The sequence below is a fragment of the Salvelinus alpinus genome, chromosome 4, assembly GCF_045679555.1.
Source record: "Salvelinus alpinus chromosome 4, SLU_Salpinus.1, whole genome shotgun sequence".
Classification (NCBI taxonomy): domain Eukaryota; kingdom Metazoa; phylum Chordata; class Actinopteri; order Salmoniformes; family Salmonidae; genus Salvelinus; species Salvelinus alpinus.
The window spans coordinates 20,776,446-20,796,240 of NC_092089.1; the positions used below are offsets into that span (position 1 = coordinate 20,776,446).

The 19,795-nt window shown below is 44.1% G+C and overlaps 1 protein-coding gene across 2 annotated transcripts; it reads right to left on the minus strand.

The window, feature by feature from the left end:
- Positions 1-7,268: 7,268 nt before the first annotated feature.
- Positions 7,269-19,146, minus strand: LOC139573005 (gasdermin-E-like). 2 transcript variants are annotated; one of them, XM_071395970.1, is made up of 10 exons: positions 19,004-19,146; positions 18,479-18,692; positions 17,122-17,314; positions 13,801-13,975; positions 11,988-12,108; positions 10,961-11,080; positions 9,101-9,228; positions 8,491-8,683; positions 8,208-8,281; positions 7,269-7,830 (listed from the first exon to the last, which is right to left on the minus strand). In XM_071395970.1, exons 2-10 carry the CDS (start codon positions 18,690-18,692, stop codon positions 7,603-7,605), a joined length of 1,446 nt encoding a protein of 481 aa, XP_071252071.1. In that variant the 5' UTR covers positions 19,004-19,146; the 3' UTR covers positions 7,269-7,602. The 2 variants fall into 2 exon arrangements, with proteins under 2 accessions (XP_071252071.1, XP_071252072.1); XM_071395971.1 differs by having other exon boundaries at positions 18,479-18,745; positions 19,004-19,129.
- Between the last annotated feature and the right edge of the window lie 649 nt (positions 19,147-19,795).

Below are 19,795 nucleotides of genomic sequence, written 5' to 3' on the forward strand. Positions count from 1 at the left end.
GCTACAATTGTAAACAAACTGGACATATGGCACGTCAGTGCCCATACCCATTGACACCGACCCAACACTACTGGATGGCCAATCGGACAAACCACCCCAAGAGGACGTGGAGGAGTCAGGCCAATGATGTATCAACCACGTGCGGCCCTTCAACCCGCATACAATCACCCCAATCCAGACCCGAATCAGCAATCACCTCCCCCTTTCCAGGGCATGTCTGACGAATATGCCCCATGGCCCTGAAGCTGCCCACCACTAACCTACACTCATCATTGACCTGGACTACTGAAGCATCAAAGGCTTTTCCACTCTTGAAAACAGATCTCTCAGTGGCAGCAGCCTTAACAGCACCTGACTACAAAAACAAGTTCCATCTGGATGTTTCTGAAAAAGAAGGATTTACATCATCCATCCTTTTCCAGAAACAAGAGGGGGAGAGAAGAGTGTTGATGTATCACTCCTCCAAACTGGACCACATTGAAGTGGGACTAACCACATGCTCCAGGTATGTGGCTGCAGTGGCAAAAGCTATTGAAAAAACAGCACACCTGGTAATGTGCCATCCATTGGAAATCCACACCCACCATGGGGTTGCAGCATATCTGATGAGCAAAGAATTCACGTTCAGCGCTGAAAGAAAAACAAAAATCCAGAATAAATGCACACAATCACACATCACTTTTGTAAACACTGACAAAAACATGGCAGACGCACTCAATGCTGAAGAAGGACTACCCCACTCCTGCGCAGAAAGAGCTGCACAAGAACTGAAACTGAGACCTGACCTGGGGAACGAACCACTCACCAACCCTGACCTATGGTTGTACACAGATGGATGCTGCTATAGAGGAGAAGAAGGGAACATAGCAGCATACGCAGTGGTGCAGCAGTTTCCGGATGGATCACACGTAACTTTGGAATCTGCTACCATCCCACAACCTGCATCAGCCCAATTAGCGGAAATCATAGGTTTAACGCAAGCTCTGGAAAGGGCTGAAGGAAAGACTGTGAACATCTACACCGACTCAGCTTATGCTCATGGAGCAGTCCATACGAATGGATCACAATGGCTGAGACGCAACTTCACCACCACAGGAAACCTTCCAATCAAACACAAGGCACAGATGGAAAAACTGATTAAATCGGTCTCACTACCTGAGAAGGTGGCCATCATGAAGTGTAAAGGACACCAACAACTGAAAAACAGAGTCAGTGAGGGAAATGATGCAGCTGATAAAGCAGCCAAGAAAGCTGGCGGATACACCCCGAGACAAATGGTACTACAGACCCAACCAGCTCGGACTGAGCTCACAAAGCAACACATAAAAGAACTCCAGTTTTCAGCAGGACCCTATGAACACTCAGTATGGGGACAGAAAGGGGCCACCAAAGGACCTGACGAACTGTGGAGATGCCATGATGGCAGACTAGTGGCCCCTGCAAACCTCTGTCCAGAACTAATACGGGAAGCTCATGGGCCCACACACGAAGGCAAACTAAAGACTTTACAGAAGGTGTCCCACATCTGGTGGCACCCCCACATGAAAGACATGACAGATTTGTTTTGTGATGAGTGTCGCATTTGTGGTAGCCATAATCCAAAGAAACCATATCAAACGCCCATGGGTTCATACCCAGTCCCTACCGCTTGTTTTCAGGACAGGAGAATAGATTACACTGACATGGAGCCAGATAATGTGACATATGGGAAAAGGTACCTTTTGGTAATGGTAGACAGGTTTTCCAAATGGGTCGAGGAAATACCAACAGCACGTGAGGATGCCAGGTCAGTCATTAAGTGGCTGCAAACTGAACTCATACCAAGGTATGGAGTTCCAAGGCAAATCCGATCCGACAAACGGGTCCCATTTCAGTAACCAACACCTGAGACAGGTGGAGGAAAGATTGGGTATTGTGCACAAGTTTGGGTTAGTGTACGGGCCACAATCTCGAAGCCTCGTGAAACGCGCCAATCAAATGTATGTGCAGGTTTGAAGTTGATTTGGGTTGAAGCCCTGCCCCTGGCGTTGATGGCCATGAGAGCCTCTCCAGGTGCAGGCACCCATCTCTCTCCTCATGAGATAATGGCTGGAAGAGTCATGCCTGGTCCACCAAGGGAGGGAGGTCATATGCCCGCCCTTGATGTACAACAAATTGTAATGTCTGATTATGTGAGAAAATTGACGGAACTTTCTGCAGCTCTCTCCACACAGATTCACAAGGTCCAAGAGGGGGAGCTGACGGGAGATCCGCCAACACTGAAGGTAAAAAAAAAAAGTCCACAAGAGAAAGTGGCTAGAACCCAGGTGGACTGGACCGTACGAAGTGAGGGAGGTTACTTCACACTCAGTCCAGGTCAAAGGTAAATCAGGCGCACCTTGGCACCACCTCACACATTGCACTCCAGCCCCAATCCCTTCTAGAACACTGACAGAAGTCAGAGCTGATTCCAAATGAAGACATTCCTGACTCAGGGGATGCGGCATCAAACTCCGCCTCCCCTGAAAAAGGAACCTCGCCCAGTTAGAGGGACATTTCTCCCTCCCTGGGCAAGGCTACGGATATCTGGCCCCTTATTTGTGATATTCCTACTGATATTTGGGGTGTCCCTGGGCACTTTCACATGGTTAATAGAACAACTATAACCGGATCCCCATGGATGTATGTCACGGACACTCTAGTCTAACTAGGTAATAACAGATCATTTTTTTAAAAATCAAAAATTATAAAACAAAAGTTATAATAACAAACTAATATGGCTCAAATTGAGAAGGTTGTATAGAGCTGGTGGAGAGCTGTGCAGAGAATGGACAGAAGATGGCAGTATTGCAGCACTCAACGGTCTCCCAGCCGACGGGGAGCCTGGTTGAATGCTGGTGACATAATTTTGTTTTTGTAGTAAACGTTTAGGTTAAGGGTTTCCGTGTTCCCAGAGATAAGATATCTTAAAGGAGTACACTTATATATATATTAGGAGGATTATTTTCTGAGTTTTATTTAGACAAGGGATTTTTTAAGATAAAGGGTTCTTTTAGTATGTCTAGACATAGTATGGAACACGAATGTAAGGAGGTGATGTAACCTCTTGACCTGTTTTCATTGCATTTTCATGTGGTTTGATCACCCACGGGGGAATGTAGTGAGGATAATGAAATTGTGGTCATTTGGAATACTAATTTTGAGGTAAATTGAGTATAATAGAGTTTATAACTCTTGACCATAATTGTAGTTTTAACCACAGAGGAGTCAGGTTTCTGTTTTTAAACATTGGCTATGACGGTTTGGAATGGGCTATTATTGATTTGGTAATACAACAGAAAAAATCCCATTTGTCATCGATAATAAATGGGGGAAGATATGATACATTGAGGTTTGAACAGGAGATATTTTAAGCCTATAGGGCAGGAAAATACATAAGCATTTAAATCATTAATGAAAAGAAATAAGTTTCAGTTCTTAGGAGTGGTACTTTACTGTTGATAAGGTATACACACTGTAAAACATATATTAATAATCTTACCTAAGTCATTATTCAGAGTAGGTAAGGTTGATACCTGGCCAGAGCCAGGTATCAAATGGGGGAGGGGTACATTGTGGTCTAGGATAGGATGGTGCCTATTGGATAATAAACTAATTTAAAATAAAAAATTTCTAGCTAACAAATAGGCATAGAAGTTAAATATATAATCAGATAAAACAAATGAGAAACTGGTGGTTAACCAAACCTGTATGTCCAGGATTTTATGCGTTACAGGTGAATTAAAGGAGAAGGTGATTCACTCGACCTGGGGGCATATCGCACTTGGAGGGTGAGACACACTGACACTGCCGAATGGTCACAGAGTTAAGGAGAAGAACTGTTGCTAATAAAGCTCGGGGGTCAACTCCTTAATGAAAAATCCCTGACCCCGTCCTTTCATCACTGTGAACGTTCATAGAAGTGAAAGTGTTGCTTGATCTCTGGCTGATGATGTGTTCTCTGGGAGAGGATGGGGCTTTACAGGACTGCTTGCGGTCCTGAGCTGTCTGATTAGGATACGATGGGGATGTTACCATCACAGTACTGCCAGAACCACCACCAGTTCCAACGGACCAGGGATTCAGCCGGTCTCCTCCACCACTTCAAGACCAAGTCCCACACCACCACCTAAGCTCTCCAATCCGGTACAGAAGTTCCTCCCCAGAAGATACCGTGGGGAGTTAAGGCATATGGGGGATATTAAAGCTGTATCACTGGTACAGGTAGGGGTATAGACTATGGGAGGCTCCCTACTACTGCCTGCATCACTAATGCCACTATTAACTAGAGGTGTTGCTGATGTATGGTGGATGTGGGGACCTGCCAGGCGATTGACCCCATTTTGAAAGGAAATTGTCGTTGCACATGTGCTTTGGCCAGTCTGACAACACCATTGCCTATTATTGAGGTTACAGCTAACCAACTTCTGGGAGCTGCACATGACACAGAGGCTCCCAGGAGACGGCAGAACCGTGACGCTCCTTGGTCCGAGGGTACAGATAACATCCACACCAACCTGTTGGGGTCCCAATAGGGGTCCCCCACGAATTCCAGACATCAAACAGGAATGATGGTCTGTGGCATCTGATGCCCACCATTTGCCCAGCTATTGTTGATACTAAACAAAATGCCTGGATCAATTATCTTTAATATAATCAACAATGATTTGTTAACTACACCCACACAGTACTTACGGGGATGGCTGAACGATTGGATGCTACCTCTCAAACCAGTAGACAAAGTAGACTAGAACTGGACATGATTCTGGCCAACCAGGGAGGTGTATGTAAAAAATTGGAGAACAGTGTTGCACATTTGTCCCTAACAATACTAGTCCGGATGGGAGCATTTCAAAAAGCTCTGAGTGGGTTGGCAAGGTTATCGGTGGAGATGGAGGGTCTTGCAGGTGTGGAGGAGAGTGGACTGTTCCCCTGGCTGGGTGGTTGGTTTGGTAAGTACACTGCAATGATGAATACTGGATTTCTGACCCTAGTTGTTGTTTTTCTTATACTCATGTGCTGTGCTGCCTGTATCATACCTTGTTTGAAGAAGTCTGTTACAGATCTGGCAAGGACCTCGGGTATGATGCCGTTGCTTGATGCACCAGTTGGAGAGGCTGATGCGGAATCAAGCTTTCGCAGGAGAGTGGGCCTCACAGAGGAGGACCCTTGGTTTGCTGTAGTTGAGGTTGTCGAATGAATAAAAAGTGATGTTTGTCCTCCCTGTTGTGAAGGTTTGAAGTTCCCGGGTGGCGACGAGCCCACCTGGTACAGGTTGTATAGAGGGATGGACCTGAGGGTTTAAATTTTTTTCGTTTTTTGGTTAATAATGTGTGATTTTGGACTCAACAAGGCTTCGAGGCGGTCCATGGCCAATTGGCAGCTACATCCCTGATGGCATTTCAAAATAGAATCACGGTAGATATGTTGTTGGCTGAACGCGGAGGTGTTTGTGCCATGTTTGGGGAGCAGTGTTGTACTTTCATTCCCAACAACACAGCTACGGATGGGAGTCTGACTGTAGCATTGGAGGGACTTCGTACCCTTAATGGTAAGATGAAACAGCATTCTGGAGTGGACACTTCTATGTGGGACTCATGGATGGATGCTTTTGGTAAATATAAGACGCTGGTTTCCTCTATCCTAGTATCGATTTCCGTTTTTGCGGGCATTCTTGTACTTTGTGGATGCTGTTGCATTCCATGTGCGCGCACGCTTGCTAGCCGTGTTATCACTGCCGCCATAGACCCTAATCAGGAAAGGGCCCGAATGTTCCCATTGCTTGATGATGGGGAAGCTGGACCTGTCTATCTATTTGAGGACTAAGAAACTTTTATGTCACGTCTCTTGTGGTCTGACCCTAGTTGTGAAGAGGGGGAATTAAAAATGTGTCTTCTGACAAATTTTATCCCATAGCTTTGTTTACTTTATGTCACGTCTCTTGTGAGACGTGAAGAGGGGGAATTAAAAATTTGTCTTCTGACAAATTTGATCCCATAGCTTTGTTTACTTTATGTCACGTCTCTTGTGAGACGTGAAGAGGGGGAATTAAAAATTTGTCTTCTGACAAATTTTATCCCATAGCTTTGTTTACTTTATGTCACGTCTCTTGTGAGACGTGAAGAGGGGGAATCAAAAATTTGTCTTCTGACAAATTTTATCTAATTTATTCACGTCTATAAGACGTGAAGAGGGGGATTTGTAAGAAATTGTAATAGATACTGGCAACTTGTTTTAACAACTTCTCAACACAAGCTATACTTGACACAACATGCACCCATCCCCCTCTATACCCACACACTTCGTACCCTTATAATAACCACAGACCCACACACACTCCCCTCCCCCATGAACAGGCCCCTGCTAAAACAAACGCACATGCATTCTGCTCGAGGTTGAGACTCTAAGACAAAGAACTATGTTAAGAGCCAATGGAACGTCGACATCAGGCCCGAACAGGACTACCCACGACCCAGATCGACCAATCGGAAGGCCAGACTACAAGATCAACCTACTTCATTTGTTGCATATATAATCAGCACAAAATGTTTAGGGGTCTCTTTTCCGACGATTCCATACGAGTCAGACAGAACGGGGCCGTGCTGCACGATTGCTAAGATATTTTTACCTGTGAATAAACTGCCTTATTATACAAATATCCACCTCATCCTATGTCTCAACTTGATCTCCTGTCTCCAGTAAACGTTTTATCAACACACGCTGGAACGCTGAACTTTTGCGATACGGATTGAATAAATCCCTTAAGGCTCCCAATTCTGAGGAGTAGTTTTAGACCAGGATCCAAGATACGTGTAATGCACTGCTCTATAATAACGTGACTTTTAAAGGTAATTTTACGCTTGATGCACCTTTTGCAGTGAATGCAAATCTCCACAAACAAAAACATGCCTTTAAAAGGATCATTGTCAGCTGTCCAGTGCACTACTCTATAACGCGCCTTGGAAAACACTCAACAGTTCTTGGGTGTAGTCTTAATACTGATCCTGTAAGGTTATATCACTCCTATTGGCCATGACAACGTCATCCGGTAATAGTGCCTTCAGAAAGTCTTCACACCCCTTGACTTTTTTCACATTTTGTTACAACCTGATTTTAAGTCACTGATCTACATACAATACCCCATAATGTCACAGTGGAATTGTTTTTCGAAATGTTTACAAAGGAATTAAAAATGAAAACCTGGTTATGGCAAGCCTAAAGATCAGGAGTAAAATCACAAGTTGCATGGACTGTGTGCAATAATAGTGTTTAATATGATTTTTGAATGACTACCCCACACATACAGTTAACTGTAAGGTCCCTCAGTCGAGCAGTGAATTTCAAGCACAGGTTCAACAAAGACCAAGGAGGTTTTCCAATGGTTCGCAAAGAAGGGCACCTATTGGTAGATGGGTATAAAAAAAAGCAGACATTGAATATCCCTTTGAGCATGGTGAAGTTATTCATTACACTTTGGATGGTGTGTCAATACACCCAGTCGCTACAAAGATACAGGCGCCCTTCCTAACTCAGTTGCCGGAGAGGAAGGAAACCGCTCCTCCTTCTCTTACTCAGTCTCTCTCCTTACACTAAAGAGGCCAGGCCTTTCACAGTGATACTCATGACTAGAGGAAGGTATCCAGGCTGGTCCTTCATCTCTGTCCTCAGTGTGTCCTCTTCTCTCTTCAGTGTAACTTTAGAGTGACCAAAGAGACTCTCTGTCCTCCCAAACACCTCCTCCTCAGTCAGAACAGCCAGACCTGCATCTCTCAGAGAGAGGGTCTCTCCACTCCCTGCTGCCACATGCTGCACCTGGAGGACAAGCAGCACAGGAATATGATTATATACTGTGATGTCATGTCTGTAAGATGCAATGACAATTTCAAAATGGAGAATGAAGTATTGTAATAATAATTTGGGGGTGTTTTATATTTGTCCTGTTACACAGTGTGTAATAGAAAGGTGTTTGTTGCATATCCCGGCACCCACAGGGAGTGGGGTTACTGGCCCAACGCTCTAACTGCAAGGCTACCTGCCGCCCTTAATCTATTCCAAACAACTATTGGATTAATTTAACCTTTATTTAGCTTAGCCAAGTGGTGAACAGGTCACACAGTACAATATTTCTGAAGAAGTAATCAGACTTTTTTACCAGGCTAAGTGTAACAAAAGGGGAAGTGTGAACGCACCAGGATCTGCAGGGCCTGTAAGACTGGAGGACTGCAACAGGATCCTAACACAGAGAGACCCTCATCTGTCATTCCTGAGAAATAAAGATTCACAGATGGTGTAAAACAGGAAGTGGTTTTCAGGGCATTGTGGGGACTGAGAAAATAAAATGTTCATGGAGTGAGATGCCAGTTTTCCTGATAAATGCAACTGCTAGAGACTGTTCTGATAGTGAACTGAACTGGCACTTAATATTCAACTAGTCTACTAGACTAGACTAATATTCACTGCTCAGTGTCTCACCATCCATGGCACTGATAATGGGATGAGTGGCACTGAGAAGGGAGGGTGTCTGGCTGGAATCACTGAGGAGGGAGGGTGTCGGGCTGGAGTCGGAATGCTCTAGAAGGTCCAGTATGGCCTGGACTGTCTGCATCTGAGACACTTCCTTAACCTCACCCAGGTCAGCTGTCTTACCTGTGCACATCTGGTCCAGCTGTGAGAAGAGACATTATTAGAAAGAATATGTGAGATGTGTGGTTTGTTCTTTCCTGCTAAACTTAGTTGAATGTACTGACTGTAAGTCTCTCTGGATAAGAGTGTCTGGTAAATGACTCGTATGGTAACACAAGAGTGAAGGTTAGAGACAAGATATTTAGGATACTATGGTAGACTATAATGATGACAGAGAGGATGTAATGAGAAGTTAGTATGTTCAGCATTTTGAAGGTTAGAGACAGAAAATATTTAAGATACTATGGTAGACTATAATGATGAAACTGAATGAGAAGTTAGTATGTTCAGCATTTTCAGAAAGCTGCTGATTCATGTCCAGTAATCCGCTCATAATAAAGTGTGTCTAACTGTAGGACTGTGTGTGTGTTTGGGCCCAGTTTCTGTACGTCTCACTCACCACACTCTCCAACACACTGACTGCCTCTCTGTCCTCCATGGTTGTCTTGAGGAGCTGGAGCAGGGAGGAACGTGTGGCTGCTGGCAGGACTGACAGCTGCTGGAAATGACCACTCAGTTTCTCCAGTTCTATAAACACACAAACAACAAACACTTTGCATCTAGCAGAAGTTTGACTCAGCTGCCACCGTATCACAGAGATTTCACAAACACAATTGGACATAAATAATGTATGAATTTATTTTTAAAAATGAATTGTTAGAGAAAAGATAGTGATCTCTCCAAGGTAGTGCTATCCTTTAACCTTTTACACGAAGACACATGATCCTCCTTATGAGCTCGTTTGTTGATATTACCGATTTATTTATTTATCTAGGCAAGAAAGTTAAGAACAAATTCTTATTTATAACAACAACCTAGGAACAGTGGGTTAACTGCCTTGTTCAGGGGCAGAATGACAGATTTTTACCTTGTCAGCTCAGGATTCGATCTAGCAACCTTTCGGTTACTGGCCCAACGCTCTAACCACTAGGCTACCTGCCGCCCCTACACAAACAACCTCTGGACCTTCATGGTCCTACGGTAGGATACGCTAGACATTGGCCCTGTACACACTCATGTTGTATGTACAACGCATTTGGCACAAGCTTATCTGGACAAAAATAATTCCACAAGCGTTGTGGACTGTGGAGCCACGGCACAATGATTGAGTAAACATTTCTATGCAGACAATTTATCACAAAAAGAACAGTTGTATCACAACAACCATTGTGTTAAATGTGTTGTAAATCAGTTCTACAACCTGAGTGTGGCAGGGTCATTAAGAGTTTCACATAAAGAACAACATGTAACATTCAGTATAAGTCTACCACTAGACCAGGGACGTCTACCACTAGACCAGGTACGTCTACCACTAGACCAGGGACGTCTACCACTAGACCAGGGACGTCTACCACTAGACCAGGGACGTCTACCACTAGACCAGGGACGTCTACCACTAGACCAGGGACGTCTACCACTAGACCAGGGACGTCTACCACTAGACCAGGGACGTCTACCACTAGACCAGGTACGTCTACCACTAGACCAGGGACGTCTACCACTAGACCAGGGACGTCTACCACTAGACCAGGGACGTCTACCACTAGACCAGGGACGTCTACCACTAGACCAGGGACGTCTACCACTAGACCAGGGACGTCTACCACTAGACCAGGGACGTCTACCACTAGACCAGGTACGTCCACCACTAGACCAGGTACGTCCACCACTAGACCAGGGACGTCCACCACTAGACCAGGGACGTCTACCACTAGACCAGGGACGTCTACCACTAGACCAGGGACGTCTACCACTAGACCAGGGACGTCTACCACTAGACCAGGGACGTCTACCACTAGACCAGGGACGGGGAACTTTGATGGGGGTTGGGGCCACAAAAAAATATGAAGTCATCCTGAGGGGCCGCAGTGTCTCGCGGGTCTGCCTGCCCACATCCATTCCCACACATGCAGTCAGATTTTACCCTAAGCAACCATGTTTGCAGTTTTTAATATGATATCTGAGTGAGAGTGACTAACCAAATCAATGGGGGTGCTTCTACACCTGCATTGCTTGCTGTTTGAGGTTTTAGGCTGGGTTAAGTTTAGACAGCTGGCTAGACTAACTTAGCAATCTAAAAACTGTTGATCCACAACCAAATGTTGAAACGGCACCTTGTGTATTCTACTATTCTAACTCTCAACAGTAAGTTGAGACCCCGACTGAGTTCCCCTGCCAGAAATCTAATGATAATAATAATAACAATTTAAATTGGTACGTGGGCCTACTAAAGGAGGGGAACTTCCATTAGTCTCATTACCTCTCTGAAAGCAGCTCTTCTTTGGGGTGTCGTCGTGAGCGCCAGACACCCCCACTAAGCTCTTCTTAACAGGCCCATCCACCTCAAACCCCCCAAGAGTGTCGGACATTAGGCACAGCTCTGAGGACAAGAGTGTGGGACATTAGGCACAGCTCTGAGGACAAGAGTGTGGGACATTAGGCACAGCTCTGAGGACAAGAGTGTAGGACATTAGGCGTAGCTCTGAGGACAAGAGTGTGGGACATTAGGCGCAGCTCTGAGGACAAGAGTGTGGGACATTAGGCACAGCTCTGAGGACAAGAGTGTGGGACATTAGGCACAGCTCTGAGGACAAGAGTGTGGGACATTAGGCACAGCTCTGAGGACAAGAGTGTGGGACATTAGGCACAGCTCTGAGGACAAGAGTGTGGGACATTAGGCGCAGCTCTGAGGACAAGAGTGTGGGACATTAGGCACAGCTCTGAGGACAAGAGTGTGGGACATTAGGCACAGCTCTGAGGACAAGAGTGTGGGACATTAGGCACAGCTCTGAGGACAAGAGTGTGGGACATTAGGCACAGCTCTGAGGACAAGAGTGTGGGACATTAGGCACAGCTCTGAGGACAAGAGTGTAGGACATTAGGCGTAGCTCTGAGGACAAGAGTGTGGGACATTAGGCACAGCTCTGAGGACAAGAGTGTGGGACATTAGGCACAGCTCTGAGGACAAGAGTGTGGGACATTAGGCACAGCTCTGAGGACAAGAGTGTGGGACATTAGGCACAGCTCTGAGGACAAGAGTGTAGGACATTAGGCACAGCTCTGAGAAACAAGACAAGGAGACAGTAGTATGAACCTATTAATACAGACACACATTCAAATACATTGGACATACAGTACTGAACATTAACAGAGACCATGTACTTAATAAGTATTTGTAATATACAACCTACATAGTCTGATTATGGGTCCAGGTGAGGGTTTTTCATTCCCACTAGTTTAAAACATTTGTTTTCACCGGAGAAACTGGAAAATAAAGGCTCCCTCACCATTGTGTCCATTGAGTTTGATCTGCAGCTCAATAATGGCGTAAGCGATGACGGTATGGGCAGGAATCTCCAGAAATACGTTGCTGTCTTTGTGCAGACTGGTGTTCTCCTTCACAGACACCTGTGGACAGCGGTGTAAAGTACTACTTAAGTAATTTTTGGGGGTATCTGTACTTTACTATTCATATTTTGCAAACTTTTACTTCACTGCATTCCTAAAGAAAATAATGTACTTTTTACTTCATACATTTTCCCGACACTCAAAAGTACTCGCTACATTTTGAATGGTCCAATTCACACATTTATCAAGAGATCATCCCTGGTCATCCTACTGCCTCTGATCTAACGGACTCACTAAACAGAGATCGTCCCTGGTCATCCTACTGCCTCTGATCTGACAGACTCACTAAACAGAGATCGTCCCTGGTCATCCTACTGCCTCTGGTCTGACGGACTCACTAAACAGAGATCGTCCCTGGTCATCCCTACTGCCTCTGGTCTGACGGACTCACTAAACAGAGATCGTCCCTGGTCATCCTACTGCCTCTGGTCTGACGGACTCACTAAACAGAGATCGTCCCTGGTCATCCTACTGCCTCTGGTCTGACGGACTCACTAAACAGAGATCGTCCCTGGTCATCCTACTGCCTCTGGTCTGACGGACTCACTAAACAGAGATCGTCCCTGGTCATCCCTACTGCCTCTGGTCTGACGGACTCACTAAACAGAGATCGTCCCTGGTCATCCTACTGCCTCTGGTCTGACGGACTCACTAAACAGAGATCGTCCCTGGTCATCCTACTGCCTCTGGTCTGACGGACTCACTAAACAGAGATCGTCCCTGGTCATCCTACTGCCTCTGGTCTGACGGACTCACTAAACAGAGATCGTCCCTGGTCATCCTACTGCCTCTGACCTGCGGACTCACTAAACAGAGATCTCCCAGGTCATCCTACTGCCTCTGGTCTGACGGACTCACTGAACAGAGATCGTCCCTGGTCATCCTACTGCCTCTGGTCTGACGGACTCACTAAACAGAGATCGTCCCTGGTTATCCTACTGCCTCTGGTCTGACGGACTCACTAAACACAAATGCTTCATTTGTAAATTATTTCTGAGTGTTGTAGTGTGCCCCTGGCTATCCGTAAATTAAATAAAACATGAAAATGGAACCATCTGGTTTGCTTAATATAAGGAATTTTAAATGATTTATACTTTTACTTCTTAAGTATATTTTAGCAATTACATTTACCTTGATACTTAAGTATATTTAAAACCAAATACTTTTAGACTTTTACTCAAGTACTATTTTACTGGGCGACTTTCACTTTTACTTGAGTCATTTTCTTTCAAACCAGTCAAGGGAAGTGAACAAGTGCACATGAGGGATAATTGGGATATAGAATAAGAGCCTAACATGACAAGGCAGTGTTAATAAATCCTGATCAGCCATTCACATGACTGATATATTGTAGTAGTCTATCCACGCTTCACTACTCATTTCACTCCACATACATTAAACATCATTCATCTGTGGCCTTGCTGGTCCAGCAGTAATGCTGCAGCCTCCAGCACACATAGGCCTATCTGCAGTGTTGTCATAGGTCCAATCCAGCCTGTTGCCCTTGGAGGCAACCTCTTCCCTAATTTCCCTGCTTAAACATTCATCTATACAGGGTAAACTACATGGTTAACTTCAACACTAGTAATATACAATATCCAAGCCTAACAATAGTTAAATAAAGGTTCAATTAAAATGTCAAATATTTTTTTTTTATAAATCATACAACTCTCTTCATCTCTCTCCATCTACCTGGGTGCTCTTGGGCCCACAGAAGGTCAGCAGCTCCCCTATCTGCCCCCCCTGCTGGACCTCCTCTATGACTGAACACGGCTGGGTCGTCACAATCCTCTCCTTCACCACCGCAAACACCTCCCTGGTCTTCTCACGGGACTGCTGGATCAGACAGTGGGACATGTCCAAAAGCCTGAAGGAGAGACAAATCAGAGAGTTGTCCTTTGATGAGGTCAAAGATGATTCAAAGTTATGTTTCTTGGATGATTATAAAGTAGCTTGGAGAAATCCAGTCTGTTCGTGCCAACATTCCATGGAATGTTAGCACAGACAGACTGGATTTCTCCAGGCTACGCATAAAGCTGTGTTCCGCTTCATTAATACATTTACTGGTATTATAAATCTATTTTTATTTTTTAATTATAGCATACATATGGTGTTGGGCAGTCAGAATACAGTAAACCCATATGGTGTTGGGTAGTTAGAATACAGTCAGCCCATACGGGTAGTTAGAATACAGTCAGCCCATACGGGTAGTTAGAATACAGTCAGCCCATACGGGTAGTTAGAATACAGTCAGCCCATACGGGTAGTTAGAATACAGTCAGCCCATGCGGGTAGTTAGAATACAGTCAGCCCATATGGGTAGTTAGAATACAGTCCGCCCATATGGTGTTGGGTAGTTAGAATACAGTCAGCCCATATGGTGTTGGGTAGTTAGAATACAGTCAGCCCATATGGTGTTGGGCAGTTAGAATACAGTCAGCCCATATGGTGTTGGGCAGTTAGAATACAGTCAGCCCATATGGTGTTGGGCAGTTAGAATACAGTCAGCCCATATGGTGTTGGGCAGTTAGAATACAGTCAGTGCATACAGTTAGCAAAGAAGAAACATTGATCATGAGGAAAGATGCCGTGATATACAGTGTATTCGTAAAGTATTCAGACCCCTTGACTTTTTCCACATTTCGTTACGTTACAGCCTTGTTCTAAAATGTATTAAATTGTTTCCCCCCCTCGTAAATCTACACATAACACCCCATAATGACAAAGCAAAAACAGTTGTTTTTTAAATAGCAAATTTATACAACATTAAAAACTGAAAAAAATCACATTTATAGAAGTATTCAGACCCTTTACTCAGTACTTTGTTGAAGTACTTTTGGCAGCGATTACAGCCTAGAGTCTTCTTGGGTATTCTTGGCACACCTGTATTTGTAGAGTTTCTCCCATTCTTCTCTGCAGATCCTCTCAAGCTCTGTCAGGTTGGATGGGGAGCGTCGCTACACAGCTATTTTCAGGTCTCTCCAGAGATGTTAGATTGGGTTCAAGTCCGGGCTCTGGCTGGGCCACTCAAGGACATTCAGAGACTTGTCCCGAAACCACATCTGCGTTGTCTTGGCTGTGTGCTTAGGGTTGTTGTCCTGTTGGATGGTGAACCTTCGCCCCAGTCTGAGGTCCTGAGCACTCTAGAGCAGGTTTCCATCAAGGATCTCTCTGGACTTTGCTCCGTTCATCTTTCCCTCGATCCCGACTAGTTTCCCAGTCCCTGCCACTGAAAAACATCCCCACAGCATGATGCCGCCACCTCCATGCTTCACTGTAGGGATGGTACCTGGTTTATTCCAAACGTGAAGCTTGGCATTCAGGCCAAAGAGTTAAATCTTGGTTGTAGCATCATACCCAAGACTCTAGGCTGTAATCGTTGCCAAACGTGCTTCAACAAAGTACTGAGTAAAGGGTCTGAATACTTATGTAAATGTAATATTTCAGTGTTTTTTATTTATTTATTAGCAAACAAAACTAAAAACCTGTTTTTGCTTTGTCATTATGGGGTATTGTGTGTAGATCGATGAGAGAAAAAAAAACAATTTAATCAATTTTTGAATAAGGCTGTAATGTTAATTTTTTTTTTTGAAAAAGTCAAGGGGTCTGAATACTTTCCGAATGCACCGTATATAAGGAATAGGCTGCTATTTGGGATGCAGCCTGTGTGTTTTCCTTTCACTAACCACTGACTCTACTGTAGGAACAGGTGAACTGAGTGTACCCTGGGGTTACTGTAGGAACAGGGTAACTGAGTGTAACCTGGGGTTACTGTAGGAACAGGTGAATTGAGTGTAACCTGGGGTTACTGTAGGTACAGGTGAACTGAGTGTAACCTGGGGTTACTGTAGGAACAGGTGAACTGAGTGTAACCTGGGGTTAATGTATGTACAGGTGAACTGAGTGTAACCTGGGGTTACTGTACGTACAGGTGAACTGAGTGTAACCTGGGGTTACTGTACGTACAGGTGAACTGAGTGTAACCTAGGGTTACTGTATGTACAGGTGAACTGAGTGTAACCTGGGGTTACTGTAGGTACAGGTGAACTGAGTGTAACCTGGGGTTACTGTACATACAGGTGAACTGAGTGTAACCTGGGGTTACTGTAGGTACAGGTGAACTGAGTGTAACCTGGGGTTACTGTACATACAGGTGAACTGAGTGTAACCTGGGGTTACTGTAGGTACAGGTGAACTGAGTGTAACCTGGGGTTACTGTACATACAGGTGAACTGAGTGTAACCTGGGGTTAATGTACGTACAGGTGAACTGAGTGTAACCTGGGGTTAATGTATGTACAGGTGAACTGAGTGTAACCTGGGGTTAAATGTACATACAGGTGAACTGAGTGTAACCTGGGGTTACTGTATGTACAGGTGAACTGAGTCTAGCCTGGGGTTACTGTATGTACAGGTGAACTGAGTCTAGCCTTGGGTTACTGTATGTACAGGTGAACTGAGTGTAACCTGGGGTTAATGTATGTACAGGTGAACTGAGTGTAACCTGGGGTTAATGTATGTACAGGTGAACTGAGTGTAACCTGGGGTTAATGTATGTACAGGTGAACTGAGTGTAACCTGGGGTTACTGTACATACAGGTGAACTGAGTGTAACCTGGGGTTACTGTACATACAGGTGAACTGAGTGTAACCTGGGGTTACTGTACATACAGGTGAACTGAGTGTAACCTGGGGTTTCTGTATGTACAGGTGAACTGAGTGTAACCTGGGGTTAATGTAGGTACAGGTGAACTGAGTGTAACCTGGGGTTACTGTATGTACAGGTGAACTGAGTGTAACGTGGGGTTACTGTATGTACAGGTGAACTGAGTGTAACCTGGGGTTAATGTACGTACAGGTGAACTGAGTGTAACCTGGGGTTACTGTACATACAGGGAACTGAGTGTAACCTGGGGTTAATGTATGTACAGGTGATCTGAGTGTAACCTGGGGTTTCTGTATGTACAGGTGAACTGAGGCCTACTGTAGGTAGATATTAGAGAGAGGAACTCACTTGTCTTTGGAGTCGCGCAGCAACTTCTGTACATCCACCTCCTCTTTCTTCAGGCTGCCGAAGGACGACTGCAGTTTAGATGTGTCTTTCCCCTCCACTTTAAGGTTTACAGCAACCAAATTTGACTCAAGGTTTCCTGATTTGTTGTCACCAAATGTCCCTTGGTACTTTAGGAAATCAGTCTTGACCACAACTGTAGGAGGCAAGCAAAAATGGTTTTTCAAAATTCTTGTAGCTCTGTCAAATTGGTTTTTGATCATAGATTTTCAAGTAGATTTAAGTTAAAACTGTAACTCGGCCACTCGGTAATATTCACTGTATTCTTGGTAAGCAACTCCAATGTATATCTGCCGTTGTGTTTTAGGTTAGTGTCCTGCTAAATGGTGAATCTGCCTGTGCTTAGCTCCATTCCGTGTATTTATATCCTGAAAAGCTCCCCAGTCCTTAACGATTACAAACATACCCATTACATGATGCAGCCACCACTATGCTGGAAAATATGGAGAGTGGTATTCAGTAATGTGTTGGATTGGATTTGCCCCAAACATAACACTTGTATTCAGGACAAAAAGTGAATTGCTGTACATTTTTTTGCAGTATTACTTTAGTGCCTTGTTGCAAACAAGATGCATATTCTGTCCACGCATCCTTCTTATCACTCTGTCATTTAGGTTGGTATTGTGGAGTAACTACAATGTTGTTGAACCATCCTCAGTTATCTCCTGTCACAGATATTCAACTCTGTAACTGTTTTAAAGTCATCATTGGCCTCATGGTGAAATCCCTGAGCAGTTTTCTTCCTTTCTGGCAACTGAGTTAGGAAGGATGCCTGTATCTTTGTAGCAACTGGGTGTATTGATACACCATCCAAAGTGTAATGAATAACTTCACCATGCTCAAAGGGACATTCAATGACTGCTTTTTTTTAACCCATCTACCAATAGGTGCAAAACCTCCCTGGTCTTTGTGGTTGAATCTGTTTGAAATGCACTACTCAACTGAGGGACCTAACAGATAATCATAATTCCACTTTGACATTATGGGGTATTGTGTTTAGGCCATTGTCAAAAAAAATCTATATGTAATCCATTTTAAATTCCGGCTGTAACACAACAAAATGTTGAAAAAATCAGGGGGTGTGAATACTTTCTGAAATCACTGTATGTATCATGATAGGATCCTCTTCATAATCTTTCCAGTAGCATGGATAACAGAATCAACACTCAGATCTTTCACAAGGAACACATTCACACAGTATCACACTGAGGGAGAGAGGAGCCTATACCTGCAAACAAACAGGTAGCGAGTACAGGTGTGCAGCTTATCATTTCAACTGAGGGGCAGCTCTTGTGTTTACCTGGGGTTAAGGGTGTGTCTCCAGTCAGCACATCACTGAGGGTAAAATCAGTGGGCAGGTATTTGGGTTTCTGCCAAATCCAAAAACGCTTGCGTTTCACAACCAGTGAGAGAGGGACCAGTTTGTCTGAGTCAATCAGACTGGACACAGGGATCAAGCTGCCATCATCATCACCTATCTCCTCCACAAAGTTTCTTGTGGCCGTGGAAAACATCTTCAATGGGAGACAGACACAGAAATGGTCGAGGATGATGTCTCTGTTTGCAACTGATAACAAACACGACAAGAACACAAGATTAATAATACGATAATATTCACATTGAAAAAGTTCCCATTAATTTACTATCTAAAAAAATAAAACGTTAAAGCCATGGCCTATGAGTAGCAGACTGGATACGCTCAGAAATCAGACATTACACAGAGTCAAAATACTGTGGTTGTTATTCGTAAACGTTCATAGACGTCTATCTATTCGTTCATAATTCACGACTCAATATGTTCAAAATTGAAACTACTGCTACCTACAAGAGCAATATATTTGACCGTTTATCCTGGCTATGTCCTAGCCGAACGCGAAAGCCGGTTCCAAGTTAGAGTTACCGGTTTAGACAGAGGTAGATATTTCTGTTCTCAACAGCGGAATAAGTACCGTAATAACGAAGAGGTTCGCTCCACCCCTTTCTCCAGCCACGTGCACGGGGTTTGTTTTGGGGGAACTCCCTCGCGCACACGTTTGGTTCTATCTGTTTGTGTTTCCATCTCCACCTCCTGTCCAGGGCACCACCAAATGCACAGTGAAACCGATCATGTTCTCATTGTTCTATCTGTGGTAAAACATTGCAAAATAATGTAGCCATGATGATAATATTTTATTACGTGTAACGGAACTTTCAATGCATAGATAGACAAGCTTGGTTCCACGAAGACACATATTAAAGTATAAGTAAATATATAAACTACAGTAGGCCTACATGCAAAAAAATAAAACAATGAATTAATGTACAGTAATGGGCATTTCTGTATTGAATTATTCATATACTGTTTTATAAATGTTTCGTCACACGTGTCTATTTACTTATTCTTACATTTTTTCACTGCTCCAAGTTTCTTTGCGATCATCAACGATATGTTAGCATGGTCGTGTTAGCATGGGCAGCGCCAGCCATTGCACAGACCTATTGGGGGGTAAAGTATTTTGCGAAACTATTTTGAACTGGAATAGCATAAAAGCTGCACCTGTTAACAACGACCAACACAATTCTAGTCAAAATAGAACATTGTAAGAAATACTGTAGACTGCCATTACTATATCCAACC

What these genes read in the sequence shown, in the direction of transcription:
- LOC139573005 (XM_071395970.1), bottom strand. Translation starts at nt 18,692, where the DNA reads ATGTTTTCCACGGCCACAAGAAACTTTGTGGAGGAGATAGGTGATGAT. An exon ending in AGACACACCCTTAACCCCAG is followed by an intron (nt 17,315 to 18,478) that starts GTAAACACAAGA and finishes TGCCTCCTACAG; the next exon opens with TTGTGGTCAAGACTGATTTC. An exon ending in CATTATCAGTGCCATGGATG is followed by an intron (nt 8,282 to 8,490) that starts GTGAGACACTGA and finishes TTTATTTCTCAG; the next exon opens with GAATGACAGATGAGGGTCTC.